Here is a 21,382-nt window from a genome sequence, read left to right as displayed (position 1 = left end):
GCTGAATCAGGTCTATAATTAGTTTTTGTTTAATATGTTATTTCCTAATTTCAGAAAGGCAAGGTTAATAGAGGCACTGGGGTAGAGAGCAGCTAGGGTCATGGCACTTCTACACCTCCATGGTAGAAAAAAACTGGGAGGCAAGGACAGTTGACTGACAGGGGTCCTTGGGTGACTACTTTCACAGGCGTCTGAGAAAACACGTCCCATTCATACCTCATCTACAGCCAGTAATTTGTCATCGTCATCACCATTGGTGCCTGGAATGTCTTCAGCTGTAATAACATCAACCACACCAGGTAGGGTAAAGACCTCAGATGAATCAATTGATCTGAACACAGGAGACATTTAAGAAGGAGACATCAGCAAATTTTGAGGGTCTCAGACCCAAGGGAAAATGGGATGTAGTTGAAAATAAAAATATGTAGCAACGAATCCAGTTGGGCAACCAGAGTGGACCTGCCATGGAGTAGACTCCAGGAGACCTGCTGCAGGACCGGGAGGTAACACTTCAGCTGCTGCAGCCGGCATTGAGACAGGTCCCCTTTGGAAGTGTGTGGCAGTATTTGTTTCCTAATCAATAATGAAGCTGGTGTTTCAGTGTAGCAGAGTGTCTCTGAGTCACACATGAGGCTGCAGGGGGGTTGAAGTTTTATGACCTTGGAGAGCAAACAAAAGTACCATAACTTTTTATTTTTTTGAGACAGAGTCTCGTGTAGTCCACCTGGGCCTGGAACTAGCTATGTAAGTGAGGATGATCCTGAACTTCTGATCCTCTTGCCTCTACCTGCTGGGATTACAGTGGTTTACATGTGTGCTGGTTTTACATGGTGCTAAGGATTGTACCTTAGGCTTTGTGCATGGTGTTCCAAAGTGTTCCAGAACTCTACCAACTGAGCTGTATCCCTAGTGCCTACACCCTCCCCCGGCTCTCAAGATGGTCATTTCTAGATATACTCTCTTCCTTATGGAACTCTTTGGGCCAGGACATTGCAGAAGAGGGCACAGTCCTTTGAAGCAACCCCTAGGTATACCTTTAAAAGGTTTTTTGAAAAGCTTTGCTTTACTTACATGATTTTTGCATGAGCCCTGGTACTGGTCACTAAAGCCATGAAAAGTTCTTTATCCACCCTGGGGATGTCATCACAAAATATGGCTTCCCCTGTGGCATGTTTAAGACCTGACAGATGCATGATGGGACGTCCAACTGGATCTTGGAGAGGCTGATGAGGATCCACTCTCTATAGAGAAAGACAGAGTTAGTCCAGAAACCTTTCATCTTGGGTGGTCTGGGTGACTCAGCAGGCAGTTCCATTGGGCAACAAACACTGGAGCTGGTCAGAGGATGAGCATGACCATTTCATGATGTAACTAGAATACAGAATTGTCATTTCTGTTTGGTGGCAATGTCTCTGACAGGCCAACATTTTGACAGAACGGTGAAGTAGGTGAAAGGACTCTTTAGTTCCTGCATTTGTGGTACCCTGAGCTCCTTTGTTCCTGACAATTTAGGTCTCTCTGTCCTGCTTGCTCACTCTTCCAATGGCAAACCTGCTCATGCCAATCATTCTGATGAGGCCTAGAGTGATACAGCGTGCCCCACAGCGACCGACCAAAATCTGAGTGAGAACTCTAAGTGTGACTCACCAGGGCCTCTGGCAACAGGGTGGGAAGGAATGGGAACAGAATCCTCCAGATGCAGACTGATTTCGAAAGAGTTTATTCTGGAACTTTTCTCTGAGGCTGCAGTGGTGTGTGTGTGTGTGTGTGTGTGTGTGTGTGTGTGTGTGTGTAGAGGAGCAGAGGATGGGGAGGGCTGTGTACCAGCAAGAACAGCTCATTTCTAGACTGTCCTTCTGACCAGCTTAGTCACTTGCAAGCCTCTTGTTTACTGACTGGAGATTAAACATACACAGTTTGGACTGAGTCCCTGGACTCTGCTACTCTTCTGGGTAGGTATTAAACAAACGCCCCAAAAATATCACATTAAAGTGACAATGACTGTCTGCTGGAAAACCACTCTGGCAGAGCAGTCCTGTGCTCCTCTAACACCTGCTCTTGGGGTTGAGAACCTCCTGATTAGAAACACTTAGAAAGAACTGAAAATCACCCCTGTGAATAGCTTGCTTGGTCCACACAGCTCCAGCTTATCTCTCAGGATAGGTTTCAGTGAAATCAAACTCACTGACCTGGTATGTTTGGACTCCCTGGGGTAGTGTGACCTGGAAATCTTCCAGAGCGCTCAGGAACCGGTCTGCAATCACTGGATAATGCTGGCTGTCCTGGAATGGCTCAGCACAGTGAGAGAGACTGGTTAGTCTGGATCAAGTTGGGTTTGGGTTATGTAGAATGACTCCTAGTGCACTGCGGGGTGGCCTAGTTACCCCTCCCCCCAGAGTTTCACTTTTTTGTGACCCTGGTGCCCCCTCACCCCCTATGCAAGCAAGGGCTTGGATGACTGGCTAGATCTGATCTTCATGTCCCTGGAGGGAAAGGTCTGCTAATGAGCTAGGAGATTGTGTGTGTGTGTGTGTGTGTGTGTGTGTGTGTGTGTGTGTGTGTGTGTGTTAGGAAGGCAACTCTAGGCTGAATAAGCCATCCCAGAATAAGCTAGAGACCATGGTTCACAAAATGAAAAAAAAATTCTGAATGCTTTTTCCAGGATCTTTTTTCTAAGGCTGGAAGACTTCTCTGGTGTCCTAACTGAGAAATGAAGGTCTTTGTCTGAAATTCAGAGGTTAGGGACAGTGGCCATGGGGACTGTGGCCATGGGGCAGGAGTGGCTGAGGAACAGAGTACAGGGAAGGATGAGAGCTGTGATTACTGTCAGGGAAGGGTTGAAAGAGTGAGAGGGCAAGGCAGGGAGAACAGGTATGAGAGTAAATATTTTGCTTAACTTATTCCAGAAGTTTGTAATCAGAAAACCTAGAACGCCATTTAGATAGTAATATATACATCAGTTGTTGACTTTTTGAAACATAAAAATTGAACGTCACATTCCACAATGATTACAAAATGCTAGACTAAGCAAAGTGAAACTTCAGTCCCACAAAGCAGATTAGTGTTTGTCTGGACAGGGATGGAATGATGGCACAAAGGGGACAAGGGGATTCTTTGGGGTGATGAAAATGTGTTATGTTTAGTTTCAGTTGGTGGCTCCATAGGTATACATTGTGTACTAAAACAGGTGGGCTAAATTATATATTATTTGTCTCATGTTTTACTGTAAATTGTGATTTAATAAAGTTTATTTTAAAAGAAAAAAATTACAGAGTGGAGACAGAGACCTTGGAATGTTTCTGTGCTGGGGCATGATAAACACCTGAGAACTGAAAGTCGTTTGTTGGGGCTAAATCCCAGGACAAACACTGGGCTGACAAAGGCTGACCCAGATCGAAGCCTTCTAGAAGATGGTAACAGGCTCCCCTCAAGACAAATGGCACAAGCAGCAACAAAGCTAGGAACCCTTGGTAGCAAGGAGCTGACAGAGGCAGCGTTATGGTTTGAATTTTGTCTTCCCAAATCTCTATGTTGAAGTCCAAACCTCCAGAAATTCAGAGTGTGACCTATCCAAACAAGCTGGGATGTTTACTATGGTGGTAATGAATTAGAATTGGCTGACATTATGGCTGACGTCCTCTTAGAAGGACACATTTGGATGTAAACATGCACACAGGGGCTGTGTTGTGTAAAGGCAACAGCAGGGTAGTTCCTACAAGGTAAAGAACTGTAAAGGTCACTAGCAAGCCACCAGAAGCTAGACCAAGCCACCTGAAGCTGTGTGAAAGGTGTGGAATAGAGCCTCGTAGTCCTCAGGAGGAACTGGCTCTGATGATGCCTCTGGTTTTTGTTTATTATATATTTTTGAGATGGGTGTCACTCTGTAGCTCAGATGGGCCTTGAACTCATAGTGAACTCAGCCTCCTGCTACCTGATGGCACCTTGGGCAAGGCCTTTAGCCTCAGTACTGTGAGGCCATGACTCTGTGTGAGCGCATTTGCCACTGTTCTCCAGTGCACTTACAGTAGACTCTGAGGACAGCTTTACTTTTCTCTTCAGTTCCTGCAGAACCTCCAGGTAGAACTTGAAGAGGAAGCTGACCATCAGAGTCCTCTTGTACTCCACTTTACCCCCCAGAGCTGAGCCCGGGAGGGAGACTTCATCCAGAAGCCTCCTGCAAGCCTCGTCCAGCATGAGTGCATTCCAGTGCCTGATACAGCGGGAGTTGAGAAGATCCAGTTAAAGGGCAGTCTGATTGCATGGAAACTGGCATTTTAGTCCCCAGAGTCTCTCTTAGAAATTGTGTTAACAAGGGTCTCTGGAAAAATCCAAGTGGCTGAGTGAGAATGGGACCTTTCCCATTGCAACATAAATCAAGCATGTGCCAGAGGCAGAATATTCTAGAACCATTCCAGAATATTCCAGAACAGAGCAGAACCTAGACTTGGATGCTGCCTTTACCTAGGGAGAAATAGTGTGCCCCTGTGTGGGAGTACTGGGCTCTACTTGGAGAGGGCAGCTGAGTGTTCATAACCAGGGGAAAGGGGGCTAGATGAGAAAATATCACCTGCAGGTTGGACTCAGGCCTGGGCCATTTTTGTTGTGTCCCTCACCCCAAAAGTGACTTAATTGAAACCAAATAATGTGGAATTAATTCAGCAAAATTAAAGAAGGAACAAGCAGTGATTTTTTTTTCTTTACTAGTCTGGGTTTCCATCATTCCAGGGCTTTATCAACAGTTGTCAGGGCCAGTTTATTTTTCCCATCATCAAGGTTCCTTCTCTTGAAGGTGCAGTGCTCATGACTTACCTGCCGACAAGCTGCTGGCAGGATCTGTGAGCACTGATGGTGGTGGGCCCCACCCCTCCGTAGGCGATGCTCAGGTCTTCAATGATGTCTGTGCCCTCCCTGAACAGGACTCTCATGCCCGCATTCACATCAGGCAAAGCGTTCTGATGGCACTGGGCCTGCCGGAAGGCGGACACAAACTCCCACTGTGGAGACAGAAACCATTCCGGGTTATCTGATATGTCAGAACGAAAGGCTTGGGTTCCCTCTTGGTGCCTCTAATTAATTAATCACTTAGAATCATATAATGAGACACGGAAGACAGTTATCTAAATGAGAGACACTTTGGCTGCCTTCTTGCAGAGTGAGGATGGTGTCCTTAAAAAAAAAATCTATTTATTTATTTATTTTTGTATATGAGCCTGTGTGAGTTATTTGTTCCACATGTGTCTAGGAGCCCTCGGAGGCCAGAAGAAAGCATACATGTAGGTGCTGGGAACAGAACCCAGGCCCTCTACAAATGCAGTAAGCATTCTTAATCACTGAACAATTTCTCCAGATAACCTAAAAAAAAAAAAAAAAAAAAGAAAAAAGTTAGAGCAGGGTGTGGTGGCACACGTCTTTGATCCCAGCACTCGGGAGGCAGAGGCAGGTAAGTTTCTGTGAGTTCAAGGCCAGCCTGGTCTACAGAGCTAGTTCCAGGACAGCTAGGGCTACACAGAGAAATCCTGTCTTGGAAAAAAAAAGTTGTTGGGCCGCAAGAGAAGGCTCAGCAGTTAAGAGCACTTGTTGCTCTCACAGAGGACCTAGGTTTGGTTCCTAGAACCTAGGATCCCAACAGTCTGTAATGCCAGTTCCAGGGGAAACCCTCTTCTAAACTTCTTTAGGCACCAAGCACACACATGGTGAATGTATATAAATGCAAGAAACACACACACACATACATTAAATAAATAAATAAATCAAAAGGATTAAAAAAGATTTGTTTGTGGGCTGGAGAGATGGCTCAGAGATTAAGAGCACTGACTGCTCTTCCAGAGGACCTGAGTTCAATTCTCAGCAACCACATGGTGGCTCACAACCATCTGTAATGAGATCTGGTGCCCTCTTCTGGTGTGCAAGCATACATGCAGATAACTGTATACATAATAAATAAATAAAATCTTTTAAAAAAAGATTTGTTTTGTTTATGTATATGAGTGTTTGCATAAATGCCCGTGCTCTTAGAAATCAGAAGAGGGTGTTGGAGCCCTTGGGCCTGGAGTTAAAGATGGCTGTGAGCCAACATGTATGTATTGGGAACTGAACCTTGGTCCTCTGGAGGAGCACCAAACAGCAACTGCTGAGCCATCTTTTTATCCCCAAGAGTGATAATGGTGTCCTTCTAAGAGCCCACCCTAGAGGCCATTGATAGCTCCAGGGATCATGGGCTGCTGGAGGTCAGCAGAGCTCTGTGGAGGATGCTATGGAAACCACTGAGAGGCCTTGTTGGTGCTGTGTTTCTTGAAGCCATCCTCTCCAGTCTTTGGATTCTGGTTTTTTATTTTTATTATTTATTTATTTATTTATTTATTTTGAGATAGAGTTTCTTTGTGTAACATCTCTGGCTGTCCTGGAACTCACAGAGATCTGCCTGCTTCTGCCTCCTGAGTGCTGGGATTATAGACGTGTGCCACCACTGCTCAACTTCAGTCTTTGGATTCTTTTGTCTCTGTGAGGATGGAGGAGCCTTCTGAGGTCAGGAGCTTTTCAGTTCAAACCCTGCTCCATTTCCTGGTTTGTAGAAACGAACACTTTCCCATTTGGCAAGAGGGGAGTGGGATGGTCTAACAGTGGACTCGCGGCTGCTGGCTCAGGAGCCGCAGAGGTGGTGTCTGCCCCAGAGGCTCTCTTCACTTCATGTCTTCCCTTTTGCTTGTCTCAAAGCTTCTCATACTTGATGTTCCATTTTTCTTTTTGACAGAATACTTTGTTTTATTTATTATTTGTTTATTTATTTTTGTGTGCATGGGTGGTTTGCCACACGGATGTCTGTGTATCATGTGTCTGCCAGGTTCCCATGAAGGCTGGAGAAGGGCATCAGACCCCCTGCATCTCGAGTTACAGATGGTTGTGACTGCCACATGGGTGCTAGAATTGAACCTGGGTCCTCTCCAAAAGGAAGTTCTCTTAGTTGCTGAGCTGTGTCTCCAACCACTGATATATCACTTTTCTATCTTCTGCCTTTGCATAGACACACATGTGCTTTCAGATGGGAAAGCATGTCAAAGTTTCTGTTCCAAAAGGAAGGACTACCAAAGATCACATAGTCCAGATATAACTTAAGACTTAATTATAAGACGGGCATTGGTGGCGCATGCCTTTAATCCTAGCACTCGGGAGGCTGAGACAGTTAGATCTCTGTGTGTTTGGGGTCAGCCTGGTCTACAGAGCGAGTTCTAGGACAGTGAGAGTTATTACACAGAGAAACCCTGTCTTGAAAAACAAACAAACAAAAAAATATTTCGTTATGACCTGCCTCCTCTGCTTTGTGTGTGTGTGTGTGTGTGTGTGTGTGTGTGTGTGTGTGTGAGAGAGAGAGAGAGAGAGAGAGAGAGAGAGAGAGAGAGAGGCACTCTTGGAGTCAAGCACAGCTTTGGAGAAAAGCCTAAGGAACAGAGAGTGAGGGCAGAAGGCCACCTCCATAGCTGGCAGGGTGACTACATCAACCCCAGTATCCTGGGCCAGGAAACATCTGGAGGCCATGTGTTCCTATGAGCTGTAGGGGTTGGCAGGAATTTGGGGGTGGAAAAGCCAAGTTAGGACTACTACTTCCTTTGTGTCAGGTAGAGAAGCTCTTTCTACAGCCGGAGAGCCTTCACTCGTGGGGGAGTGTGACCACAGACCTTCCGCAGACCACACCCTACAGCTGCGACAACAACCAAAATCCACACCCTGGAGTTACTTGCTCAGGACAGTCCCAGAGCCTTGTCGCTGATCCAGTTTGCAGTTGGTCAGGAGACAGTTTCACAGATGCGGTTACTTTCCTTCCACCTGCCTTCAGATGTTAGGGGTGACTGGCCTCCTTTATGACAGGGAGAAACAACTTCAGAGCCACCAGCTGGCTTCTTACCTTTTGAGAGTGAGGGATGTATACAGATCCTAAAATCTCCCCTGGCTTCAGGTCTGCGCTTGCCAACCCAGCAAGAAAATGTCCATCGAGGGCAATCTGCCGCATGCCTTCTGTGGAAAGAAATGGCATTTCTGTACAGCCATTAAAAAAAGCAAGCCAGATCTGCACTTTCTGAGGCTGTGACACTGTTATTTTCCCTTCACTGCTCTTGGCATTTGCTCTCCGTCAATGCTCATGCCATGCCCACCACCCCGTGGGTTTTCATCTTTCAGCAGAGGCTGGCTAACTAAATGAACCACAAACCTAAGGTCAAGGCTGCAGCGTAACTTAAGCTGACACTGGATTTACTTTCGCTGCTAGCAGAGCTATGATCTGTTTTGTACATTTGCTGCAGTTTTGTGTTCCTGACACTGACACGCCTTTAAAGTAAACAGCTTGTCAAAACTTGGGCTCAGCTATTCACCTCTTGGGACCAGGGCACTGCCCTCTGTCTTTAAAATATGATTTGCACTTTTTTAGGGTATAGGATGTGTGTGGAAGAGATCAAACTACATCCCAGGGGTGACGTGAGTTCTATTCCCTGCACAGTTGGCACTGTGTTGGTTGGAATGCTGGTATTGTCGCAATTGGGTGGGAAAAACCAAAGAAGTCCCTGCAGATCACTGTCCACCTGTGTTGCTGCTAAGTCAGTGAGCTGAGACCCTGCCTTCTCTTGAGAGATGGAGGTCTGCCATAGCTTTGCAGAGTTGGGAAAGCAGAAACTGTAAGTCAAAGGTGACTACAAACATCCAGTAGAACGTTACTAGCATCACGGTAGCCGAAGGCCCTGGACAGGAACTTCACCATCCTGGTGTCCCCAGAGTCTTGGCTTCTTGACTATTTTGTGGGTTCAGCTGGGGTCATCCCAGACTACAGGTCTAGTGCCCTCAGACAAAAGCCTGGCTCAGGCAGCACGCTTAACCTCCCTCCTAAAAGGCTTCAAACGAAGTCAGTCATGGAGTAGGGCCTGGACACTTTCTCAGCCCCTAAGTCTCTCCCCACTACCTCTAAACTCCGAGCAGTGAGTGACAGCATCAAACACTTCAGGGAGCCCGGAAGACTACAGGGGCAGAGGTTGTGGCTCCTTCTGTGTCCCTGTACCTGGGAGGTAGCCGTGAGTCAAGATCTGCTGAGGGACAGTGCATAGAGGTATTGGATGGTGAGGTGGTTTGAAAGAAAATGGCCCCCAAAGGGAGTGGCACTATTAGGAGGTGTGGCTTTATTGGAGGAAGTGTGTCACTGTGGGGGTGGGCTTTGAGGTCTCTTTTTCTCAAGCTTTCCTCAGTGTGAAAATCAGTAGATTTCTTGTTGCCTGTCAGATATAGCACTCTCAGTTCCAGCACCACATCAGCCTGCATGCCGCCAAGTTCCATGTCATGGTCATAAAGGACTGAACTTCTGAAACTGTAAGCAAGTCACCCTCAATTAAATGTTTTCTTTATAAGAGTTGCTGTGGGGGGCTGGAGAGATGGCTCAGAGGTTAAGAGCACCGACTGTTCTCTCAGATGTTCTGAGTTCAATTCCCAGCAACCACATGGTGGCTCACAACCATCCGTTATGAGATCTGGTGCCCTCTTCTGGTGTGCAGATATATATGGAAGCAGAATGTTGTATACGTAATAAATAAATAAAATCTTTAAAAAAAGAAAGAGTGTGTGTCTGTGTGTGCGTGTGCATGCACACACGCACATGCATGCATATGTTTTTTTTTTTTTTAAAGAGTTGATGTGGTCATGGTGTCTTTTCACAGCGATAATAAACCTTAACTAAGACGATGGGTGGTCAGGAAGTCTGTGAGGGAAGGGGAGGGGCATTTTAGAGCTGGAAGCCATGGACACAGGACAGGGTGATCAGCAAAGATTGTGAATGGATGACAGAGTGACAGAGGTTCCCATCTGCTAAAGTTTGAGTGCTAGTCTCCTTCAAAACTCAGGGCCAGGAAGATGGCTTAGTAGGTAAAGGTGCTTGCAGCCAAGCTTGATGACTGGAGTTCAATCCCTAGGACCTCTTAAGGAAAGAACTGACTCTGGTAAGTTGTCCACTTGTGTGCTGTGGCATGCCTAACACAATAAAGATACAACACATTTTTAAAAGGCCTTACTCAGTTCAGGGAATTTAGTAGCCATTGTAACAATATTCGGAGCTATCTGGGTGTGTTGTGGTAGAACACTTGTCTAGCATGCACAGTCTCTGACCTGAAATGGATCCCTGGCAAGAGATGGTGACATGGCTCCACCCTCAGAGCAGGGACTGGTGCATTACAAAGGATGACTCTGGCCCCCTTTTGTCCTTTCTTGCATTTCTACCTCCTGACATGAGATGATGGAAGAAGGCTGTCACTACATTATATCATGTGACCTTGGAGCTTCTAGCCTCCAAAGCCTGAGGGGAAAAAAAAATGTTGATAAACGACTCACATTCAGTGTTAGCATCATGAACCAGCTAAGCTGGAGTCCCATCATTTTCTGGACAAGTGGAATGTGCTCCAGGTTGAACAGCGTGGGAGAGAAGTGTGTAAAGTTCCCAACAGAGCCTGGCATGTTTAGCCTTTTGTCAAGGGTGTGTTAGAGCTTGTGGAACAGACCAAAGTGCTGTGAGTGCAGAGAGGCCTGGGGGTGGGGGAGCGGGCAGGGGAGGTGATTACCAGGGAGTTACCATAAGGAAATGCTCCATTCAGCCAGCAATTAAAATGAGTCACTGCTTTCTCCTCCCCATAGAGATGTTTGGCTTTCTGTGTGTGCCCGAAGAAGAGTGCCATAAAGGGTAGTGTGTGTGTGTGTGTGTGTGTGTGTGTGTGTGTGTGTGTGCGCGCGCGCGCGCTTGCGCATGTACTCGAGTTCTCAGATTGGGTGTAGATTGAAGGAGGAAGGCAGGAGCCTTGCTCCCTTAGGCTATAGGAATACGCCATCTGGAACAGGCCAGGTCCCCCCTCTTTTGTGTGTCCACCCCCAAGACAAGGTCTCTCTATGTGGTCCTGGCTGTCCTGGAACTCACTGTGTGTGTAGACCAGGCTGGCCTCAAACTCACAGATATCCTCCTGCCCCTGCCTCTTTAGTGCTGGGATTAAAGGCGTGTATCACTACGCCCCGCCCTCACTCTCTTAAAAAAATAAAAAAGATTGATTTTTATTGTGTTTAGTTATATACAGGTATCTGTATGTGGTTATGCAACTGTGAATGTATGTAACCATGAGGTCAGATTCCCCGGAACTGGGCTTACAGGCAGTTGTGAGCTGCCGACATGGGTGCTGGGAAACAAATTCAGGCCCTTAGCAACAGCAGGACCTTAACTGCTGGGCCATTTCTCCAGCCACATTCTCTTTTCTTTAAAAGATTGACCTTTCTTTCTTTCTTTCTTTCTTTCTTTCTTTCTTTCTTTCTTTCTTTCTTTCTTACTTTCTTTCTCTCTCTCTCTCTCTCTCTCTCTCTCTCTCTCTCTCTCTTCTCTCTCTCTTTCTTTCTTTCTTTTTTTCCGAGACAGGGTTTCTCTGTGTAGCTTTGGAGCCTATCCTAGCACTTGCTCTGGAGACCAGGCTGGCCTCAAACTCACAGAGATCTGCCTGCCTCTGCCTCCCAAGTGCTGGGATTAAAGGCGTGTGCCACCAACACCCAGAGATTGATTTTTATTTTTAAAAATATATATACTATATAATTGTCCATCTCTGTGGATATGTGCCATGAGTGCAGGTGCCCACAGAAGATAGAGTTCCCCCAAGAACCAGAGTTGTAGGCAGCTGTGAGCCCCCTGATATGGGTGCTAGGAACTGAACTTCGGTCCTCTACAAGATTAGAGGGTCCTCTTAACCTCTGAGCCATCTCTCCAGGACCCTGAAACCTTACTCCTATGTCAGCCTTTGCACAGCAACCCTGGTCAAGCAAGAACACGTGAACTAACACTTGAACTTCAAGCATATGGTCCCCCCCTCCCCGTGTGTGTATGTGTGTGTGTGTGTGTGTGTGTGTGTGTGTGGCCAGCAAGATGAACCTCTGCCTGTTGTTATAACATACTTTCCTCATGACAGGAACTCCCTGTGGTGAACTGAGAGTCTATGATCCAGGGCTGCTACTCAATGCAATTCCTTAAGAGAATTTAAAAGTGTAATGACAAGAGACAAAACCTCTCCACAAGCTGCTCAGAATGTAGCTTACCTTCTGACAGCAGGTTGAGGATGGCATTGCCCACAGAGAGAATAGGATTCAGGTCAGAGTAGCGATGCCGGCTGAGAACATGTCCACCTAAGGACTGAGGAGACAGAGTGACAGCTTGGTTAGTGTTTTGGCTCTTCTACCCTCCTTATAGGCATCTGCCTATGATCCTCCCAGGGTCTTGGGTCACGGGGGTCTTGGCCATCATGTGTCCTCAGGGGTCCATGCATGTTGGAAGGCAGCTCTTCTGCTGGCTTTGTCTGACCTCATCCCTCCTTGAGAAGTACTTCCAACCCCTACACACATCTGTCACCCTCTTCTTGACAGGCTCTAATGAGTATTGTCATTTGGAATCGCTTGAGAGTTTTCACAGAGGTGAGGTCCTCTGCTGAATCCTCAGGCTCTAGGGATCCCTAACCCAGCTCTCAGCAGATCTCAGACATGTATGTGTGCTTGGAAACCAACCATGACTCATTTTCCTCCTTATGATAGTGACTCTCTAGCTGTGGTTTGAATAGGACAAAGTAAAAAAGGTTGCCCAACTTGCTTTAGGTGCTATACCATGATGCTCTGTGTGATATATGTTGCGGCTTAGTTACTGTGTCGAATTTCATCTAGACTTTCACGGAACATTTTACTAAATATCATTTGTTAATTTAAAAATATTTGTTTATTGGCCTGCCATTTTAATTGTTGGAGACCTTTCGGCATGCTACTTCTGCCAGTGCTCATCCTGACATGTCAATGAGAAGGAGAAATAAGTGTGTACCCAGTGATTGACAGCAGGAAACCCACCGCCATGTTCCGGATCTGCTGTCCTGCCAGGCTCCGAAGGTGTTTCAGGAGAGCTCGGTAGGTCTGAGTCTTCTCCTCTGGGAGCTCAGAGATACTCTCAGCCAAGATGTCCTTCACCTGAGCCAGGCTGCAGCAAGCACCAATGGTCAGTCCTGGAAAGCAGGTTGTTTGCATTGGTCACATGGGAGGAGCAGAGCTGGCATCACCGCAGCTCTGCTCGCTTGACGTTTGGTTAGTAGTGCTTTCTATTGCAGCTGCTCAGAGGGGTCACCAGGAGCCCCCAGATCAACTAAATCAGTCTCTGGGGATTCAGCTTTCTGTGTGTGCATGTGTGCATGGTCGTGTGTGTGTGTGTGTGTGTGTGTGTGTGTGTGTGTGTGTGTGTGTGTGTCTACAATTTTGAGTGTCAATACTATTATTTTTTGTTTGTTTTTGAACCAAAATCTCTCACTGGCTTGGAGCCTATTAAGTAGATTGGGCCCATGAGTCCCAGGGGCCTGCCTGTTTTCACTTCCCTAATATTGTGATTACTATGTGTCATATCTTGCCCAGATTTTTTTTTTATGTGGATTCTGGAGATCAAACTTAGGCTTGCAAGACCCAGATAGCAGAGCCAATTTCCCCAGCCCTGGGCATAGGGATTTAAAAAGGCCCCAAGGTGGTCTCCTATGTAGCCAGGGATGGGACCCTGGGGCTACACTCAATTTGGAACGGTGTGAAGAATCAGAGTTAGGAGAGAAGGAGTGACGGAAACAACATGCCAGTGGTAGATCCTCCTAGAAACTTCCATGGCCCTCCTGAGTGACCAGGATCATGATGTGATTAAGGGGAATAAATCTGATAACATTGACACAATGCCATATTGTGTAAAAGTGGTGACTTCTCCCTGGCTTCAGGGTCTATGGTGATGCCAATTTTAATCTGGCATGATACCATCACCCTAAGACTTCCCTAGAGGAATTCCCCCTGAGAATTTTCAGCCAAAAGTATATGAACCCAAGGAATGATCAAACCAAGTTTCTGTTTACTTGCCTCCATAAAGTCAAAAAACAATAGGCTGCGTTGGCCTCTTCATGTAAATTACTCCCACTTTGTGTGACCTTTTAGTATATTCTGGTATGAAAACATTTCAGAATATAACAACTCAAGAATTTAATTCAAGATGATCCAAACGGGAATTGAAATCAGTAATGTTTTGGCTTTAGATTTTCCAACTCTGAAATCATAACCTTCAAGAGGGACACTGGCCAATCAGAACGAACACATCCCAAGGAAGTAGCTGCCCCAGTCTTCCCATTGGTTGATGATGTTGGATGTGGGGATGTTTGGGGCTCTCGGGAAGGGGTGAAGGGAGCGTGGGTGAGCACCAGGGAGGACTGGGACAATGCTACTTGCCAGCTGGCCAGAAAGTAATCCAACACTTTGACAACAGTTGGAATTAAACTTGTGAGGATTGGCAGGATGTGAGCAAGAACTGGAGGATTTCTCCTTGGTAGGAGGAAAGGGGTCAAATCAATACAGGAAAGTGCGTGGTCACTCTAACCATTCGAAGCTATCTTTTAAAATAAATCCTTCACTGCTCTCAGGTTTTCATAATGAAACCTTAGCTCACAGGGTTTGAGTTGGCCTGGCATGTTGGACACTAATTGCCCTGAGCCTGTTTTTAGCATCTTTCGGGTTGGGCTTTGACTTTTCTCTTGTTGACTCATCTTTGAGGGTATCCCACCCTCCCACATAGCTATATTTTATCAATATTAAATGTTCTTGGCACAGTACTTCCCATCTTTGCTAACACACCCATCACTCTCCCACTGATTCACTAACCTCAGCTAACTTCCTGGATGGGAGCAGATGAGCAGTTTTTAATTATACACATGCCAAACAAATGTCACCTGAAATTTGTAACTGAATCATCCCTCTTCTTTGGAATGTCAGCCTGGAGTCCTTGTCTCGTCGCAACATCTCATAAAAGATGCTCTAATGAGATCCGGTCCTACCTCAGACCTGCCACCAGTGGCCTGTTGATTCCTTAGCCCTATGAGTTGTATTGGCACCTATTCTTTACCTTCTGTAGCCAGATAGAGTGGTGCCTGCCTGTAACCCCAACACTTGGGAGGCCAAGGCATGGCGATCATGACTTGGAGACCAGCCTGGGCTATCAAGGAGACTGTGCCTCTAAAACAAAATACAACCAAAGCAAAACAAAGTCTTCTCAACCATAAACTAAAACTCAAACCCCAAACTCTTGTCATACCTTGCAGGAGCCTAGTAGAGCTAATATTGTTCCCTGACTTTTTCCCAACAAGACCCTGGGCCCTCATTAGGAAAGAAACCAGATACAAACATCTTACTATTATTTAGGCCAGAGGCTTTACACAGAGACCAAAGTGGCTCACCACTGCCTCTTTTGGCTTTTTGTTTGTTTTTGAGACAGTCTCTTGTAGCCTTGAATTTCTGATCCTCCTTCCTCTTCCTTCTAAGTGTTGGAATTACAGGCATGAGTCAATGAGCCACCACGCCCTGCTCCCTGCTTCTGGTTTTCACACAGATGGAAAACCCTCCAGTGGAGCATGGAATGCCAGCTGTCTGCTCTAGTTCTTTGTCCTCACAAGAGTTCAAACTCCAATGGAGGCCAGAAAGACCATCCAGGCCTGTTATGCCAAACCATTGTACACTTACCACTTCACAGTATTTCTATTTTATTTTTTGTCTCTGGTCACAAAACTCAGCTTGCATTCTGATGGTGTTGGAGAGCTCTTCAACTTCTGATCTCAGGGTTTTATAGTTTAACTCTGCCTCATGCGCCCATCAGGTAAATGCACAGTGCCACTGAGACTGTTCATAGTAAAGATTGTTGAAAAAAGTGGGATGTTGGAGGGAGGGGAGGGAGAGGGAGAAGGAATTGACATCTGAAGCAAGCTTGTTCCTAATTTGAACTAATAAAAAAAAAATTGTTGAAAGAAAACTAGACTGAGCCAACCGTGGGTGGGAGGTGGACAAACGTGCAGTCTTACAGAAACCTTCACGCCACAAGTGAAGCTGTCTGTCACAGAGACTTGATTCCTGGGGATGCTGGTGTGAGCACATCTGGTTTCAGTTCTCCAGTTCTCCTTAGTGGTGTCCTTCGCACTCTGGGCCACAGGAAGTTTCCTGATGGCCACTGGAGGTCGCTCGTGCTTCAGTTTTAAGCAAGTCAGAGGCCGCACATTGCAGACTTCAGAGCCTGCCTAGCTTTCCTTTTGCTGAGGGACCACATGGGGCAGTTACTGTGAAAAATCAACTGGTCATGCTGCCCACCTGGTGGCCTGGAGAAGGGAGTGCCAATGGCAGTGGGGCTTCTGAACTGTGAATGGGTGACCTCGTAACCTGATGACCTTGGGCGAGTGCGGTTTCTTTTTGCACCTCATGGTCTTCATCTACAGAGGAAGGATTGGGTTACAATGAAGATTTTGAGTTGTGCTCTGGAAGGCCTCTTTGAGGAGTCATAAAAAGGGGCTCAGAGACAGGAGGGGTGAAGAAAGTGACCCTCTCCTTCAACATAGCAACTTATTTTCATATTTTCTTTAAGATTTACAGACTTGATACTTGGTGTTAGAGAAGAGGCAGGAGCAGGAAGGCTAACCAGTGCTTGGCTGGATTATCAAGGGTCTCCTGCTGTAACTATTTGCTTAGGCAGATTATCTGGATCCCAGTCTACAGGTTCTTCCATTTCCTCTCTGCCCACAACAGGTACACTACCTGGGTTGTTCCAAGCCGAAGCTGGCAAAACTCGTGAAGGAATCCCATCGCTTGAAAATGTCTGGGTTGGAGGGGGTATTAGCAGTGGGTACACTGGTTTTCATTGAACCTGCCTTTGGCTAATGCAGAAGCCAGAAGGTAGGACTCCTGGGTGGCAGTGACTTGGCTATCTTCAGCCTCCTCCCTGTCCACCAAAGACCTCCATAAATACACAGTGACCTACAAGTCATTCTTGACTAAGTTGTCAGTTCTGCGTCCCTGTTGCTCAAGTTAAGGGTGTCATCACTACCATTGTAATCCCTCACATTCAAAATCCTGAGCAACTCATCCACCCCCAGTCCCACTCCACCCCAAATCAATTTGTCAGCTACTGCATAAGTGTGCATACCCCAGACTAAGAGCCCTGGCAATGAAGATGGGAAAATAGTAAGAGTCATTTTCTAAAAGGGTTGCTGTGTATCTTGAACTCAAATCTTTCACATTTCTCTCTACTTTGTGGTTTGCCTTTACTCTACATTGGGGGCATTTGAGGATGTTGTGAGTGAATAGAAATGCTTGCTTGAAGGCTTATGTCCCATTAGATGCTTGGCCATTGTTACCACAACACATGTAGCACGTGGGCATCAAATAATATTCTCCATCTCTCCTCTCTTCCATCCAAGTGACTCTGCATATTTCTTGTGTCTTCTCCCTCCCAAAGGCTTTGATAGTAAGGTTTGCAGTGGAGACATGCTTTGTTAGTAAAAGAACGGCAAGTCGTAAGACAGATGCACGAGGCCATTCTGCCGTATTCAACATGTGTCAGGCTAGTGCAGCGGTCACTTCATTAATATCTTACCAGAAGGACCAGGAACTCACCATCACTGCTTTTAGTCACCATTCTAAGATCGGGAACTGCAGCAAGAGAGAGGAGAACTGGGTAAAAGTGTCCTTGAGATCTCATGGCTGGTCCTGAAGAAAAATAAATTAGTTTTAGAGAAAGAGAAAATGGCTTTTCTTTTACATAGGAAATTTCTCATAAGATATTCAGATATAAAGATTAAGTCTTGATAATAAATGTGTATAGATGCGAAAGCAATGACCATGTACCCCTTTGCCCAATGTATGTATCCAGTCATTTATATTCTTGCTACATTGTACCAATAGGAAAAGAGAGTGCGGGAAGGCTTTTAAAACTCTCTTTCACAGAGGCACCTGGAGATGCTTAATCCCAGCACTTGGGAGGCAGAGGCAGGTGGATCTCTGTGAGTTCGAGACCAACCTGGTCTACAAGATCTAGTACCAGGGTGGTGGTGCAGGCATTTAATCCCAGTACACAAGAGGCAGAGGCAGGTGAGTTTGAAATCTGTGAGTTCCAGGGCAGCCTGGCCTACACAGAGAATTCCAGGCTAGCTAAGGTGACATATTGAGACCCTGTCTCAAAACCAGCAAATGAAAAACCAAAGCAAAACAGAGAAAGTGTGTGGCTCAGTGGTAAACACCTGCTGAGCATGTGCGAGGCTGTGGGTTCGATTCCCCCCATGGGGGGGCATTTATAAAACCTTGGGAACTTGGAAATAGCTGAAGCTATTTCAATAGCTGCCTTCCCATGATAGATTGGAGGGCAAGCCATTCTGTGCTACATAAAGGAGCAGGAACCGGCACATGCACGTGAGTCAAGAGCATTGACTGAAAAACAGACATTTCAGAATAGTGACTGACAGTCTCTGCAGTATGTACAAAACTAACTGACACATTGTTTAGGCATTCAAACATATGTGGTAATTATAGAAACAAGGAAGAGACTGACCAATGGACCAACACAGTTCAGCTGCCAGGCTCCATCACAGAGGCCAGCTGTTGAAACAGTAATTACAAGGTTTTTGGGGATGCTGGGGATCAAACCCAGAGCTTGGACAGGCTAGGCTAGCATTCTGCTGTTGTAGAATACTATTTTAAGATTATTATATTTGCTTATGTTGTGAAATATTTGTTAAATGATACAAAGATGTCTTGCATTCTTTGTGAAGCTGTGTTACTTTGTCTATCTAAAGCACCTTATTGGTCAGATAAAGAGCTGAATGGCCAATAGCAAAGCAGGATAAAGGATAGGTAGTGATGGCAGGCAGGGAAAATAAATAGGAGAAAAAGAAAAACAGGATTAAGGAATAAAAGAGAAAGGAGGAGGACTTCAAGGTCCAGCCATCCAACCACCCAGCTACACAGCAAGCCACAGAGTAAGAAGAAAGATGTGCAGATCGCCTGGGCAGTAGTGGCGCATGCCTTTAATATCAGCCCTTGGGAGACCGAGGCAGGAGGATGGATTGCTTTAAATTTGAGGCCAGCCTGGTCTACAAAGCAAGTTCTAGGATAGCTAGAGCTGTTTTACAGACAAACCCTATCTCGAGAAACAAACAAACAAACAAAAGGATATGTATATAATAAAGTATTTATCTATTAAAAAAGAAAGACATGTAGAAATAGAGAAGGGTAAAAGCCCAGAGGCAAAAGATAGATGGGATAATTAGTTAAGAAAAGATGGTTAGAAACAAGCCAAGTTAAGGCCCGGCATTTATAAGTAATAGTAAGTGTTTGTATTTATTTGGGAGCTGGATGGTGGGCCCCCCAAAGAGTAAAAGGAGTTAAAAACACTAACAACATTCTCCCATTGGGCTATAGGCATGTATGGGAAGCAAAGTTGATGCATCCACAAATATTTTATAACATTCTCTTATGTCTACTCAATATTTTATTTATTTATTTATTTATTTATTTATTTATTTATTGGTTTTTCGAGACAGGGTTTCTCTGTATTGTTTTGGAGGCTGTCCTGGAACTCTCTCTGTAGACCAGGCTGGCCTTGAACTCAGAGATCTGCCTGCCTCTGCTTCCCCAGTGCTGGGATTAAAGGTGTGCACCACCAATGCCCTGGTCTACTCAATATTTAACCTTAATAAAATAACAAGGGACAGATGGGTGGTGGCACACCTTTAATCCCAGCACTCCAGAGGCAGAGGCAGACGACGGACCTCTGAGTTAGAGGCCAGCCTGGTCTACAGAGTGAATTCTAGGACAGCTAGGGCTAATCAGAAAAGCCCTCTCATACATTCACCCACCCACAATCATCCTAAATACTACTAGGGTATGTGTCAACCAACTTTGGAGATGACTGGTTTTATCAGATGGGACAAAACTTTCATCTCTAAAAAATAGATCAGGGATGGAGCAGGGACCAGGAAGTTCAGCCGGGCGTCAACAATGGAATAAGCAGGGCTGTTATCACTCACCCAGAGATGTGTTGCCTGAAACGAGAGGGGCTTCAGGGTATTTTGCCTTCAGTGCCAAGAGATCTTGGAGGGTTCCTGGGGAGATCCAGGTAATTCTTTCTCCGTAAAAGGTCAAGGTTTGTTTTTCTGGGTTCTCAGCCATCCTCTGAGGACAAAAGAGAGGATATGTATATGTGTGCATAGCAGTCACTCTGGGACATATCCAGTTGCGGGTGAGTTGTGTCCCTCTAGGAAGATTTCAGGGTCCCGGATCCAGCTACCCAGAAAGACACTCACTGTGTCCCCTGGCTAAAGCCTGAATTCCTGTAAGTAGATGGCCTTTTGGGAACAAGTGACACTATAAGCTGGTACCTGCCTTTGACTGCCTAGCATGGGCTAATTTAGTATTAATTTAGTTTCACTGCTTTAAGATCAGTTTCACAAATGATCCTAAGTTAATACCCTCAGTCTGCTTTTTTCCCTCTAGTATTCAAGTCATTTCTCAGTGAGTTCTTGATGTCTGTCCCCGCTTAGATGTGTCAGGACCACCTCACATTTAATTTGCTCCAAACTGAGCTCCTCATGCCCAGTCCCTCCCTCAGCCCTTGAAAGGGAACCCCCAAAGGAAAGATGGCCCATCCCTCTGGAGGTCTTTCTGTCTTTGTAACTGGTACCCTCTAGCTATGCACAGCTCTGGGGGTAGGCTGGACTTTGTTTTCCCCACATCACACCACACCTATCACAAGCTGTGTGGTTTTCTTCCAAAACATATCCAGAATTCTGTGTAGCCACCACCCCTCTGGATGGCATTTGTCCCCTGGTGGAGCACAGTCCTTCCTTTCCTTTCCCCTTGCTTTGGGTGCTTCTTGGCTCAGCAACAGAAAGGATTTTGATATGACATCTGTAGGAGCTTGTCCCTCCTCTAGGCAACCTCCCTCATAGTGGCTTTTACACAGAGAGGAGGCCAAGCAGTGTGATGTCCAACTTGACCTGTCCTGATGGCTTCTGACCTTCCCTCCTCACTGTGCTCTGTCCAGGATGGCCCAGCGCTGTCCTTGATTAGGCCTGCTGTTCCCCTGCCTCTAGTGCCTTCACACTCTCTGTTCTCACTGCCTGGATAAGTTCTTCCATCTCTCCTCACGACTGGCTCCATCCTTCCTTCTAGAATTTCTTCAAACACTACCTCCTCAGGGGTGTCTTCTGTGGCTATGACACTGAAAATTATGACCATTTGCAGTCTAGCTTCATTCTCTGCTTGGTGATTTTTCTCCTTAGCATCTCTTACTTGTTAAGATTATATACATGCATAGTAGCTCTGGCTGTCCTGGAACTCACTATGTATGCCAGGCTGACCTTGAACTCACAGAGTTCCACCCTCTTCTGCCTCATGGAGTGCTGGGATTAAAGGCTTGTGCCACTATTCATAACTTACATGTTATATCTCCATCTATTAGTTTGCCTATTATTCCTCTTTCTTACTAGATTATAAGCTCCCCTAGGGCAGTGTTTTTTTTTTTTTA

The 21,382-nt window shown here is 45.9% G+C and overlaps 1 protein-coding gene across 1 annotated transcript in view; it reads right to left on the bottom strand.

Moving 5' to 3' along the window:
* LOC100759157 (aldehyde oxidase 2) overlaps positions 1-21,382 on the bottom strand; it is an 84,950-nt gene that overhangs the window by 48,259 nt on the left and 15,309 nt on the right. Inside the window, exons 9-18 of the mRNA NM_001292060.1 lie at positions 19,884-20,028; positions 17,476-17,568; positions 12,880-13,031; positions 12,088-12,181; positions 7,901-8,010; positions 4,810-4,994; positions 4,024-4,210; positions 2,190-2,282; positions 1,072-1,241; positions 217-331 (exon numbers count right to left, since the gene is read on the bottom strand). Of these exons, the coding sequence (NP_001278989.1) occupies positions 217-331; positions 1,072-1,241; positions 2,190-2,282; positions 4,024-4,210; positions 4,810-4,994; positions 7,901-8,010; positions 12,088-12,181; positions 12,880-13,031; positions 17,476-17,568; positions 19,884-20,028 (1,344 nt within the window). The remainder of the gene's footprint in view (positions 1-216; positions 332-1,071; positions 1,242-2,189; positions 2,283-4,023; positions 4,211-4,809; positions 4,995-7,900; positions 8,011-12,087; positions 12,182-12,879; positions 13,032-17,475; positions 17,569-19,883; positions 20,029-21,382) is intronic.

This window comes from Cricetulus griseus, chromosome 2, assembly GCF_003668045.3.
Source record: "Cricetulus griseus strain 17A/GY chromosome 2, alternate assembly CriGri-PICRH-1.0, whole genome shotgun sequence".
In the NCBI taxonomy this organism is placed as follows: Eukaryota; Metazoa; Chordata; class Mammalia; order Rodentia; family Cricetidae; genus Cricetulus; species Cricetulus griseus.
Note: the sequence above shows the minus strand (reverse complement) of the source record. Positions and strands in the feature narration are given on the sequence as shown.